The sequence below is a fragment of the Musa acuminata genome, unplaced genomic scaffold (genome assembly GCF_036884655.1).
Source record: "Musa acuminata AAA Group cultivar baxijiao unplaced genomic scaffold, Cavendish_Baxijiao_AAA HiC_scaffold_567, whole genome shotgun sequence".
Lineage (NCBI taxonomy): Eukaryota > Viridiplantae > Streptophyta > Magnoliopsida > Zingiberales > Musaceae > Musa > Musa acuminata.
The window spans coordinates 9870-25000 of NW_027020807.1; the positions used below are offsets into that span (position 1 = coordinate 9870).

Here is a 15131-nt window from a genome sequence, read left to right on the forward strand (position 1 = left end):
ACTTTAGAACATATATTAACTCATATCTCTTTTTCGATAATTTCAATTGTGATTACGATTCATTTAATGATCTTATTAGTCCGCGAAATCGTAGGATTGCGTGATTCATTGGAAAAAGGGATGATAGCCACTTTTTTCTCTATAACAGGATTATTAGTTTCTCGTTGGATTTCTTCAGGACATTTTCCGTTAAGTAATTTATACGAGTCATTAATCTTCCTTTCGTGCAGTTTCTCCATTATTCATATGATTTCCAAGATGGGGAACCATAAAAATGATTTAAGCACAATAACCGCACCAAGTACCATTTTTACACAAGGCTTTGCCACGTCGGGTTTTTTAACTGAAATGCATCAATCCGCAATATTAGTACCTGCTCTACAATCTCAGTGGTTAATGATGCACGTAAGTATGATGTTATTAAGCTATGCAGCTCTTTTATGCGGATCACTATTATCAGTCGCTCTTCTAGTCATTACATTTCGAAAAAACATCGATATTTTTTGTAAAGGTAATAATTTCTTAATTAAACCATTTTTCTTTGGTGAGATTCAATATTTGAATGAAAAAAGAAGTGTTTTTAAAAACACTTCTTTTCTTTCATTTCGAAATTATTATAAATATCAATTGACTCAACGTTTGGATTATTGGAGTTATCGTGTCATTAGTTTAGGATTTACCTTTTTAACCATAGGCATTCTTTGTGGAGCAGTATGGGCTAATGAGGCATGGGGATCTTATTGGAATTGGGACCCCAAAGAAACTTGGGCTTTTATTACTTGGACCATATTCGCGATTTATTTACATACTAGAACTAGAATACATATTAGAAGTAGAACAAATCAAAGTTTGCAAAGTATGAATTCGGCACTTGTGGCTTCTATAGGATTTCTTATAATTTGGGTATGTTATTTTGGAATCAATCTATTAGGAATAGGTCTACATAGTTATGGTTCATTCACATTAACATCTACTTGAATAAACTACACAGATAAATAATTGAATAAACTACATAAAGAATACATAAGAACATCATCCCATATATATATAAAAAGCTTCTTGTTTGTGCGAGTTTTTGAGAACCGTTTGAATCATTCCTTATTCAAAACGGTTCTCAAAAACTCAAAATGCATCTCATTACAATTCTAATTCACTTTATTCTTTTGCATTGTACAGCGAACGATTTTAAAAATCTTAAAATCAAAGACAAAAATTATATTTCCGTATTATTAATGAAAGACTATCGATGAAAGTAATTAGATAGGATAGCTTGCACCCTGTCAACTGATAGCGAGAGAACGAAATCCGGATAAATACCAATACCTATTACGGGTAGAAAGATACAGATTGAAACAAATAGTTCTCGTGGTCCAGAATCCGCAAAATTAGAGTTTGGAACATTGAATAGCTTGTATCCATAGAACATCTGACGTAACATAGATAATAAATAAATAGGAGTTAATATCATTCCAATTGCCATTACAAAAGTAATTAGCATTTTTGGCATTAAAAGGTATTTTGGACTAGTAATTATTCCAAAAAATACTAATAATTCCGCAACAAAACCACTCATTCCTGGCAATGCAAGAGAAGCCATCGAAAAACTACTGAACATGGTAAATAGTTTTGGCATTGGGATCGATACCCCCCCCATTTCGTCGAGATAAACAAGACGTATTCTATCACAACTCGTTCCTGCCAAGAAAAAAAGCGCAGCACCAATAAATCCATGAGAGAGTATTTGTAAAATGGCACCGTTGAGTCCCATTCCGGTTATAGAACCAATTCCTATAATTGTGAAACCCATGTGAGATACAGAGGAATAGGCTATTCTTTTTTTTAAATTCCGTTGACCGAGAGAGGTTGAAGCTGCATAGATTATTTGAATCGTTCCCACTATTACCAACCAGGGAGAAAATATAGAATGAGCGTGGGGTAATAATTCCATATTGATCCGAATAAGTCCATATGCGCCCATTTTTAATAAGATTCCAGCTAGAAGCATACATGTACTGTAATGTGCTTCTCCATGGGTATCTGGTAACCACGTATGTAGGGGTATAATCGGCGATTTGACAGCATAAGCAATAAGGAATCCAAAATATAATATTATTTCCAATGCCACAGGATATGATTGATTAGTTAATTTTGAAAAATCTAATGTGGGTTCATTAGGGCCATATAAACCCATACCTAGAACTCCTATTAAGAGAAAAATGGAGCCCCCCGCAGTGTACAAAATAAACTTTGTGGCCGAGTAGAGACGTTTCTTTCCCCCCCACATGGATAAAAGTAAATAAACAGGAATTAATTCTAACTCCCACAGCATGAAAAAAAGTAAAAGGTCTCTAGAAGAAAATAATCCTATTTGACCGCTGTACATTGCTAACATGAGAAAATAGAACAATCGCGAATTTCGAGTAACTGGCCAAGCCGCTAAGGTAGCTAAAGTGGTGATAAATCCTGTCAGTAAAATAGGTCCTATGGAAAGCCCATCGATTCCCAGTCTCCAGTGAAAATCAAAAACATCTATCCATTTTAAATCTTCCTCCAATTGGGTTAATGGATCGTCCAATTGGAAATGATAACAGAAAACATAGGTTGTTAGAAGGAGTTCCAACGAGCATATACATATAGCATACCACCTAAACATCTTATTTCCTTTATGAGGAAGAAAGAAAATGGAAGAACCGACGGATATCGGCAAAACAACAAGTATTGTTAACCAAGGAAAATAACTCGTGATAAAGACAAGATACGTTTGACCAGAAAAACCCGTGCTCGGAATAGAATAATATATTTTCTCGAGTACGGGCTTTTGTCGGTAAAGAGGAATCAATTGATTCAAGTGGATTTTTTTGTAACGTATCAATAACCTAGACCCATGCTGCGAGTTGTTTCATATGATAAATAAACACGGACACTCAAAAAATCCGTGGGGCAGGCGGATTCACATCTCTTACAACCCACACAGTCCTCGGTTCTTGGTGCGGAAGCAATTTGCTTAGCTTTACATCCGTCCCAAGGTATCATTTCCAATACGTCTGTGGGGCAGGCTCGTACACATTGAGTACACCCTATACATGTATCATAAATTTTTACTGAATGTGACATTGGATCTATAAATTCCAGATTTTAACATCAAAAATTTTCAATCTGGTAGAAAATTAGTATTTATATTATAGACACCAGACGAAGCAGTGGTTTATTAAAATTTTAAGAATCAATATATTTCTAAATCTGTTCATGAGAAAAAGCCAAGAGACTTTGATTTCCGTTTCAAAAATCATGATCATACGAGTCACATGTGTAAATAAAAATTGGCCGACAAAACAAATTGATCAATCATTCAAATCAATATTTCAATATTCATATTTTCAATATGAAATATGAATATATAAAAATAAAACTAAATTAGTAATTTAATTTATTTTCGTAATATGATTAACATATTATTATTTAATAATATTATTTTTATTATTTTATTATAATATTTATAATATTATGCAGTATATTATTATATAATACATTTATATTATTATATAATACATTAAAAATACATTAAAAACATTAAAATTTAAATACATTAAAATTAAATAAAATAAACAAATAAAAAACGAAATAAAAAAATTATAATACCAATTAAATTAAGAATATAATTATTTTTCATTAATGGAATATGAAAGTGAAAGAATAGAAATAGAAAAATATTCCAATTTCATTTATATTTTCTTATGCTTTATCATGTTGTGTGGTGTCTTGATTTATATGATCATTATAACTGATTATTCAATATATGATCATGATAATTATCACTAATTATTCAACAAATTCGATTGATTGATACGAGTTGATTTTCTGTTTCGATGAATCGACGAAACAATAGCTAGACCAATAGCTGCTTCAGCAGCTGCAACAGCTATAATAAAGATTGAGAAAATGTTTCCTTTTAATTGGCGACTATCAAATATATCAGAAAATGTTACAAGATTAATATTAACCGAATTTAGTATAAGCTCAAGACACATAAGTGCTCTAACCATGTTTCGACTTGTGATCAATCCATAGAGACCGATAGAAAATAAATAAACACTCAAAAAAAGTACATGCTCGAACATCATTGACTAACTCCTTATCAATCTCGATTCATTTCAATATGAACAATTGAAGCGATTCGATTTTTTATTTATTTAGAACTTCTAAAATTCTAAAAACTTTTTAATTCTTTTAAAATTCTAAGTATTTATTATTGGCGAGCCATAGTAATTGCACCTATCAAGGAAACTAAAAGAATTATAGAAATTAGTTCAAAGGGAAGATAAAAATCTGTCGATAAATGAATCCCAATTTGTTGAACGTTACTTATTAGGTCCTGTTCTATAATCTGGTTTGATCTTGTAGTCCAAATAATTCCGTACCATGACGTATCTGGTATAGTAGTAATTAGTGAAAAAAGAATACTTGTACAAACCAGTGAAGTGACTCCATCTCCAATGGTCCAAAAATACGAATCATTGGAATATTCTGAACCATTCATGAACATTACCGCAAATATGATTAAGACATTTACGGCTCCCACATAAATAAGTAGCTGTGCGGCAGCTACAAAAAAAGAGTTCGATGGAATGTAGAATAAGGATATACAAACAAGAACCAATCCCAATGAAAAAGCAGAATAAATAGGATTGGTAAGTAATACTACCCCCAGACCCCCTAATATAAGAACTGACCCCAGAAATGCTACAAGAATATCATGTATTGGTCCAGGTAAATCCATTATGTATAATATGTAAAAAAAAAAATATATAAGTCAAATCATGACCTTACTAAATGGTCCAGGAAAGGAAAAGGGTTACCCCATTTTTATTGTATATGATATGTTCCTAATTGAATTAAATCTTAATATGGATTAATTTAATATTAATTTTATATATAGATATAATTATTTTATTGGGCCAATCCTACTTACTTTTTATCCAAAAGAAAAAGAATAAAAAAAGTAGTTGAAATTGTATATTTCGAAATTCCCGTGATAAAAATATTATAAGTTTAAATCAAAGAGTGATTCTCACCAATCTATAGTTACTAATTAAATCTATAGTTACTAATTATTATTTGTAGTTACTGACCAACCAAAATAAAAAAGTTTTGATCTTTTATATCAAAACAAAATCTTAGTAATCGGTAATCGTTCTTGAATCAAAGGGTTTATCTTTATCTATTTTGATTTGAGTCGAATTCATAACTGTTTGAATTGTGTAATCTTCAATTACTGACATTGGTAACCGACTCAAAGCAATTTGATTATAATTCAATTCGTGACGATCATAAGTAGAAAGCTCATATTCTTCAGTCATTGATAAACAGTTTGTTGGACAATACTCGACACAGTTACCACAAAATATACAGACCCCGAAATCAATACTATAATTAAGCAATTGTTTCTTTTTCATATCTCTTTCCAATCTCCAATCAACAACAGGTAGATCTATTGGGCATACACGAACACATACTTCGCAAGCAATACATTTATCAAATTCAAAGTGAATTCGACCACGAAAACGTTCTGACGTAATTGATTTCTCATAAGGATATTGAATAGTTACAGGTAAACGGTTTGTGTGGGATAAGGTAATTATGAAACTTTGACCAATATACCTTGCAGCTCGTATTGTTTGTTGACCATAATTCATGAACCCAGTTACCATGGGAAACATATTGTAGATATCCATAAATAAATTGATGTTTCTTTCTCTTGTTTGAAAGAGGTTATGAATCTAGAATATCGTTATCGTATTCTGTTATTTTATAGTGAAACAAGTTGGGAAGAAGTTGTCAATAATAGATTACCCAAAGAAATAGGTAAAAGAAATTTCCATCCAAGATTTAATAGCTGGTCCATTCTCATCCTAGGTAAAGTCCATCTTGTTGTGATAGAAATGAACAGAAACAAATAAGCTTTAACTAATGTAATAAAGATACCAATTGTCATTCCAAAGACTCCAGCTATTTTTTTTATTCCGAAAAGCTCAGGAATGGATATGTACGGAATAGATAAATTCCACCCACCTAAGTAAAGAACCGTTACGAATAACGAAGAAGCTAATAGATTTAGGTAAGAAGCAAGATAAAATAAACCAAATCTGATACCAGAATATTCGGTTTGATAACCTGCTACTAATTCCTCCTCTGCTTCTGGTAAATCAAAGGGCAATCTCTCACATTCAGCTAGAGAAGAAATTATGAAAACTATAAATCCTATGGGCTGACGCCATAGATTCCACCCCCAAAAGCCATATTTGGACTGTGCTTCAACTATATCAACTGTACTTGAACTGTTAGATAATTATAGTCGATAATAACATTACTGTTTCCATCGCTATTCCAAAACCGTACATGAGACCTCAGCTTCATACGGCTCCTCTATGGCCACAAATAAATGTAAGGACTAGTTCGATATTATCACCCCTTTTCTTTTGGGATAACTAGAATAAAGATATATCAGAGAGTCCGAAATTAAACCAATGGAATTCCGTTTGCTAGAATAAGAAAAAGTGCTTCGGAATTAATCTCATCCCTTATGATAATAAAAATGTATTTTTCTTTGTTCGGTAATAACTCAGCCCTTCAATAAAATACTCGTTATATCAATAAATCTAAAGAATTTAAAGAATTAGGAATTAGTCCATTAATTGTGATAGGAATTCCACCCATATGGATGGGAAAAAAGAATAAATAAATATCTTTTTTTTATTAATTCGATTATTACATTCCATTTCTTTTGTTCCTGTTCTTCTATCTCAGAAGAGGGTACTTTGAAAAAAAAAGAATAAGGGATTAATTCGTTCTGGATAGTCATTTCTTTAATCAGTGAATAGGAGCATACTCTAGATCGGAATCGTAGGGAAGTACTGCTTGATCATTTCTACCAACTTAAAGTCCCTATTTTTATTCGTTTTATAAATTGTAGAAATATCTCTTTTTTTGATACCTTACATTATCTCTATTACTAATCCTTTGTGCACTTTGGTGTTCCTAACCGTCCACTGATTTTTGATTGATCTACGGCATGGTAATAAATACAAGACAGTAATGAAAACTCCATACAGTTGATCTTTTACACCCGCTCCAAGATATGATGACTAATGAAAGAATCTTAATCTTGGGGTAAACAGTTTACACTGCTTATGTTTACTTCAACTTTATTCTTGTACATATGAAATGAGATTTTATCTTCTTACTGCAAACTTCTAAGTTGTTTTGTTTCACTCATATAACTATCTGGTTTAACTCATTGACCCGAATGATGAATAAAAAATAAAATACCTAAAATACCTATTCAATACATTACATTCAACTTCTTTCCTTTACTTCTAGGAAAGAAGTATAAAGTTCATGTTCAACGAATCACACGTAGAGATATTGATAAACACACATAGAGTTAATGGTATTTCATAACTAATAGATTGAGCAGCAGCTCGTAGACCACCTGAAAAGGAATATTTATTATTCGATCCGTATCCTGACATAAGAAGCCCAATAGGAGCAATACTTGAAATGGCGACCCATAAAAAAACACCTATACTGAGATCGGCTAAATGAGGCGATACCCAAAAGGAATTACTAAATAACTTAGTAGAATTGATATGACCACTATAGACGGTCCAATACTAAACAAACGAACATCTCCTCTAGATGGGAGAAGGTCTTCTTTAAAAAGTAGTTAGTTCCATCTGCTAGAGCTTGAAGAATTCCCAAGGGGCCGGCATATTCAGGCCCAATACGTTGTTGTATCGCTGCAGATATTTCTCTTTCTAACCACACAATTACTAGTACCCCTATTGTAATTCCCAATATAAGGGTCAAAATGGGTACAAAGATCCATATGAGTCCATATACTTCTTTTAAGGATTCCGATATAGAAAAAGAATTGATAGTTTGTACTTCTGTCGTATCAATTATCATTTCAACGATCAACCTCTCCCATAATGATATCTATACTACCTAGTATCGTCATGATATCAGCCAATTTCATTCTTTTAACTAGCTGAGGGAAGAATTTGCAAATTTATGAAGCCGGGTGGACGAATTTTCATCTCCAAGGAAAACACTATTATCTCCTATCAAATAAATCCTAATTCCCCTTTTGGGGCTTCTACTCTCACGTAAAGTTCTTGTTTCGACAATTCAAAATTGGGTGAGGTTTTTTACTAATAAATCTATATTCAAAATCATTCCATTCGGAATTTTTTGCTCTATCAAAGCGTCGGACTTCTAAATTCTCATAGGGTTCCTCCAGGAATTCCTTCTAGAGCCTGTTGAATTATTTTTATAGATTCCCTCATTTCACCGATTCGTACTAAATAACGAGCTAACGAATCTCCTTCTTTTTGCCATTGGACTTCCCAATCGAATTCATTGTAACACTCATAATTATCAATTTTACGAAGATCCCATTGTGTTCCAGAAGCTCGTAACATCGGTCCTGATAAACCCCAATTTATTGCTTCCTCTCCACCAATAATGCCCACTCCTTCGACTCGCTCCAAAAAATGGGATTTCGGCGTAATGAGTTTTTGATATTCAACAATTCCTGTTAAAAATAATCGCAAAATCCAAACATTTATCTATCCAGCCATAAGGTAGATCGGCAGCTACTCCTCCGATGCGGAAATATTATGCATCATTCGCATACCTGTGGCGGCTTCGAAAAAATCATATATCAATTCTCTCTCTCTGAAAATATAGAAAAAGGGAGTCTGCGCGCCGATATCCGCCATAAAAGGCCCAAGCCATAACAAATGATAAAGCTATACGGCTCAGCTCCAGCATAATTACTCTGATATAGCTAGCCCTTTTAGGTACTTGAACATTTCCAGTGTTCTGGTGCATTTACCGTTATTGCCTCTGTGAACATAGTAGCTAATAATCCAACGATGTTACAAAGGCAGATATTGTATAATTGTTCGGTTTTCCGCTATTTTTTCCATCCTCTGTGTAAATAGCCCAGATATGGGTTCACAGTCAATAACATCTTCACCATCGAGAGTAACGATCAGTCGAAGAACACCATGCATTGATGGGTGGTGAGAGACCCATATTAACTATCCATGAAATCTTTTTTGTAGCCGTACAGTCATATCTTTTCTTCCTTAATTCATTATTTCATGAATTCCTCAAAAAAGTAGGAGGTTCATCAAAATAAAAAATCTAATAACTACTATACTAATTCAAACGATTTAATAACGATTTTTTGGCTCCCGAATATCCAACTGGTCAATTAATTTCTTATAACGCGCTCTATTTTTCTTTGACAAATAAGCCAGCAGACGTTGACGTTTTCTCAGAATTTTTTGTAGACCTCTTTGTGATAAAAATCTCTTTTGTGCAATTCAAATGTGAAGTAAGTCTTCGTATCTTATGGTGAAACTTAATACTTGAAATTCAACAGAACCCCTGTTTTCTTCTTTTTCTTCTTGTGGAAGAAGTGAAATGAATGAATTTTTGACCATAAAACTTTTTTATCTTTTCTTTTCTTTCTTTTCCATGCATGATTTTACCGATCAGGAAAAATAAATAATAATATTATATTATGTCAATTTTTTTTTAATCTAGTACACGCAAAATTTAGATTTATCCGTTTCTATCTAGATCAAATTTTCCATTTGATTTAGATAGAAAAGAAAGGATAATATATTCTGCATTACGAAGAGAATGATTTCTTTGCACCTAAAAAGATTCTGTAGATTTCTTTCTAGATTCAATTGAATTGATACACAAGTAAATACGTATCATGTACCAGAACGTAACACACCATATGCGTACATCTTTCGGTTTTTATTTACTGAAAACGGCATGTGATATATAGGAAATATACTATTAAATAATTCTGAATCGTGGATACATACGTATCCTTGACATACTGAAACGACTACCATTATTGGTATCAAACCAATAGCGATTCATACAAGCTAAATCTTCTAATCGGTAATTGGGCCAAAGAAAACAATTTGCATTTAATTAATTTATTTAAATCCGTATTAAGACGTTTGTCCTCATTCAAAAATTGTTCAGAGTTTCTATGTTGTTTTCGTTGCAAAATACTGGATTTCTATTCACAATATCCGATTATGAGAGTTGAAACAAATTAGAATTCTCAATTCTCTACGACGTCTAGGAGATAGAATATTTTCAGGAACAAAGAAATTATAATGATCTTGATCCCATTCACAAATATATTGCCATGTCGTCCAGTGGATTTTTTCAAATTATTCTTATCAACATATCTTTTCTTTATGTATTTTCTATTAATTTGGTGTTTACTCTTATCGATCAATGAAATACTTATGGTTTGATATATAATGAATTTTCCATCCCTTCTTAAAGATAGACGAATTGGTTCGATAATTAATATTCCCCTTTTTATTAATTCTGTAAGAGCTAGATCTTTCTGAATCAGCATTACATCCAGATGCATCTCTCCTCTTTGAATCGAGGATATAGCAATTTCCCTTGGATTTATCAATCTAAGTAGGAGACAATATATCCTAACATTATTAATAATTAATAATTTTTTGATTCAAGGGGTCATCCCATCTTAATTGAAAAATAAAATATTTTTTCAGGAACAAATCTAGTTCTCCTTCCTTATTTTTCTTGGATTGTTTTTTTTTTTTTTTACCTTTTTAATGTTTGATCTCGTGCAATCCTCTTCAAGATATTCCTTTGGTTTTGTTTTTGTGGATCTGATACAAGATTTGATTGACCCTCTTTTTCTTGGTTGGAATTTGAAATTCTATTTTAACGGAATCTTTGATGTTTTGATTTTGACTAATATTTTTTTTATTTTGATTTTGACTAATATTTTTTTTATTTTGATTTTGACTAATATTTTTTTTATTTTGATTTTGACTAATATTTTTTTATTTTGATTTTGACTAATATTTTTTTATTTTGATTTTGACTAATATTTTTTTTATTTTGATTTTGACTAATATTTTTTTTATTTGATTTTGACTAATATTTTTTTCATTTTGATTTTGACTAATATTTTTTTCATTTTGATTTTGACTAATATCATTTTCATAATAAATATTAGAAAGAAGTAATTTGATTGGTATGATCCACGGTTTAATCTTATATGCATCAAAAGGTAACACAAATTCTGGGAAGAACCAAGGTTCTAGATTTGATATGGTAGAATAATTTCGATTCATTCCCATCCAATCAAAAATTTTTTTTGATGAGTCTTAGTCTTAGTATTTTTATTAGTATTTTTATAAATTTCGGTACCGATATACATATCGGTCCAGTCCTCAATATCACTATTGTTCTCAATATCACTATTGTTCTCAATATCACTATTGTTCTCAATATCACTATTGTTTCTAAGGCAAAAATGAAGAATTCTATAATCCAAATATTTTCTATCCAGATTTTTATGGGTATCAATAAAATATCCTTTTTTTAGGTAATCATCAATAGTCATATTTAGCAATACATAAAACGATTCGGGTTTCAGTGTGTATGAGTCCTTACTATCCCCATAATTTATATATTCATGTGATAAAAGATCATATCTGTAGTGTTTTTTAAATTTTTCTTTTTGACTCATCGATAAATCCACTGCACAAAAATTTTCATTCATGTAATGAATTAATCGGTCTTTTTCTTTTTTATATGAATACAATTTCATTGATTCTTTATTTTGAATAGTACAACGTTGATTGACTCTATTTCGCCATTTTTTCGGTACTAATCGAGACCATTTGCTCCGAGAAAAATTATATTGATAATGACCCTTTAACCAGTTTTTCCATTTATTCATTCCAGACTTATTAATTTTCTTATGCCTTGATTTGGAATCAAACCTTGATTTGGAATCAAATATTCCTCGTGTCATACAATAATACTTTATCTTGTCTTTAATAAAAGGATAGGTCCCGTGATCGTGATATTGAAGTACAGATCTCAGGTGATGGTTGTTAAATAATTGGGTTTGTGACAATTTGTAAAATACATATGCTTGGGACAAGGAAGATAAGTCGTGATAAGTGTTTAAATCATTTCTAATATTAGGATTAGAAAAGGACTTTTTTATAGTCGAAATAAAGTTCATTGTATCTTGATCTGTTTCATCAATTCCTTCTTGATTTCTTTCATCGTTGTAAATGGATTCATTGATAATTGTTTTTTTAAAAGTTGTGCATTAACCTTAGAAATGGTAACCATACATTGCAAGATATCTATGTATATTTTTTCAATGAAAGATTTCATAAAATAATGTGATTTGCGTATTAATCGGGTATTTTTTCTTTGAAGTATCTGCCAAATATGTTTTTGTAATTCCGGTCTTTTATCATGATAGGCTAGAACTATTTTCTTCTTGTCTTTTGTGATTCCTTCTATTTGATTCCTTATTGTGATTGTCTTATCAGCAAGATCTTTCATTTTTTTTTCTATGAGTAAATAATTTGTCCAATTCATAGATCGAATTTGAATGGTCGATTCGTGAATAATCTGATTATTTTTTTTTGAATCTTTTGCATTTTCATTTGGTTCATGTACTTTTCCCTTCCTCAATTCAAATAAAGAAATTTGGTTCACTTTTTCAAGTTTCTTCATTATTCGTTTTAGAACTAGAACTGTTCGTTTTAGAACTAGAACTATTCGTTTTAGAACTAGAACTATTCGTTTTAGAACTCGTTTTAGAACTCGTTTTAGAACTAGAACTATTTTGATGACCCATCTTTTTTTTTCTTTTGAAACTTTTAGAGAGTTCTTTTTTACTTTTCTAATTTTTTTTTGAGTTCCTTATATATGGGTTCAAAAAAAGAAGGTTGCTTTCGGGGAGAACCAAAAGGGAGTTCCGTTTCCATTCCCCAAACTGTTAAAAAACAAAAATTTTCTTTTTTTCCTTTTTTTTTCATTGGATCTCCATGATGAGATCGTATTTTAGATCTTCGCCAAGGTTTTAAACGAAAAGGAAATAAAATCTTTATCTGAATACCATCTGTTAACCAATCTTGGGGAAATTCTGTTTCTGATAATGGAACACCATTATAGGTGCATTTAACATGTATTTCTCTATTCCATTCCTTCAAATCCTCATACCACTCGGGGAATTGGAATAATAACATACGTCCAATATTTTTAGCTATTATCAATGAAGGCAATACAATGTTTTTTCTAAAAAAAGATTGGGTTATCAGCATCAAACCTCTTATTGCTTGAGCAAATATAATGCTATCCCAAATTTCTGATATTGTTATCCGTTCATCTTCCTCTTTTTTTTTTTTCTCCTCGTCTTTTTTTTTCCCAGTGTTTGTCTCTTCCTCTTCCTCCTCAAAGTCGGAAGTTTCGGATTCTGGGTTTCCCCCCACGGAATTCCTAAAAATAAGATTAATTATTCGATATCTATATCTATCAAAAAAAGAAAAAAAAAAGACTTTGTCTATTCGATCCAAAAAAAGCGGGGAATGAACATTTGTTTGAAATATTTCCCAAATAACTGTTTTACGTCTTTGAGCACGCATGGATCCTTGGATTATACCCCGATTAAAATCTGGTTGTGCGAATAACGTATCAAAGCCACCTCTTCTGCTTCTGCTTCTGCTTCTGCTTCTGCTTCTGCTTGATCAATATTATCAGTATCGGTATCCAGATTTTTATCAGTATAGATCACCACCCGTTTCGCTTTTCTTGAACAAATTTCATAATCTTCCTTCTGTTCTTCTCCATTTTCTTGATCCAGTCCTTCTAATTCATCGGTCAATTTGTATGACCATCGAGGAACCTTTTTACTGATTTCTTCTATTCCAATGGATTTTTTTTCTTCTATTCCAATGGATTTTTTTTCTTCTATTCCAATGGATTTTTTTTCAGTTGTTGTTTGATCATTTGGATTGGTTGTAATTATGTCGAATACAAATCTCAAGGATTTTGCTTTACTTTCTGAATTAATTCTTCTTTCTTCTTCCAATAAAAATAAAGAAGATTCATCGATTGACGTTAAGAAATTAACAATATAATTAAATGATGATTTCTCATCAAGCGGATTCTTTTCATGTTCAAATTCTCGAGAATTTTTAGAAATAGGAAAGAGCCCATGAATCTTATTTATCCAAAACGTTTCTATGGAATCTACATCTTCTTCTTCTGTAGAAGTAATTAAATCATTTGTAGAAGTAATTAAATCATTTGTAGAAGTAATTAAATCATTCATGATTGTATGTGAATAGAATTTTTTTATTGTTCTTATTGTTCCACGATACGGTCCGCTCAAAAAAGGATCATACGCTTTTGGCAAGTATTCTTGCTCATTCTCATCGTTGCATAATCTGGTCCTTTTTTCAAGTATATCTAGAGCAAGAGATATCCTTTCTTCTTCTTCTTCTTCTTCTTCTTCTTCTAGAGTTTTTATTCGACTTATCAATTCATTGCTCAAGTTGTATTTTTTTTGCTCATTGGTAGAAACCCAATAATCATATAGGTCTTCATGGGAAAATTTTTCTGTCATGTACAAAGACATTTTGCGTTCTATCATTTCCGAAAAAGTTGATAAACTAGGCGGATATGTAAAAGATATTATTTGTTTTCCATCACTTGAACACGTATAAAAAAAATATTGTGACATTTCATTTTGTACACTATTTTCAAATCGATTATTTTTTATATATCGCAATGGACGATTCCACCGCTTATAATCGAAAAGAAAAGTTACAATAGGTTTTTCAAAGTCAAAGCAGAAAAAAGTCTTTTCATTTTTCTCTTCTTCAAGTCTTCCCAATTCCCAATTATCTTGATAGGTATCAAGATAAGAATCTTCGTAAACTGGGCTATCTTTATCGCATGTGTCTTTAAAGTGAAAGTGGAATTCATGCTTTGTTTTTTCCTTTCCATTCACTCGGATCTCTTCCGTTTCATCTATTTTGTCCGGATCCTCCTTTTCTTCCGAATAAAGGGAAGGGTCTTTTTCGGTGGATCCCTCTTGTTCCTGTTTAGTCTCCTTCCTTTCGGAAGTTGTTTCTACATCGCTTTCTTCCTCACTTTCTACATCGCTTTCTTCCTCACTTTCTCCCCTTTCTTCCTTTTCTGAGGTTTCTTTCAGTTTCTTAGTGACAATAGGCGAC

General features: G+C 31.6%; 1 protein-coding gene across 1 annotated transcript; it reads right to left on the reverse strand.

Moving 5' to 3' along the window:
- Positions 1-534: 534 nt before the first annotated feature.
- LOC135661724 (NAD(P)H-quinone oxidoreductase chain 4, chloroplastic) lies at positions 535-3476 on the reverse strand. The gene has a single exon (XM_065176539.1). It carries the CDS (start codon positions 2651-2653, stop codon positions 1241-1243), a length of 1413 nt encoding a protein of 470 aa, XP_065032611.1. The 5' UTR covers positions 2654-3476; the 3' UTR covers positions 535-1240.
- Between the last annotated feature and the right edge of the window lie 11655 nt (positions 3477-15131).

Excerpts from the sequence above, each read along its gene's own strand:
- LOC135661724 (XM_065176539.1), bottom strand. The coding sequence starts at position 2,653 with ATGTTTAGGTGGTATGCTATATGTATATGCTCGTTGGAACTCCTTCTA.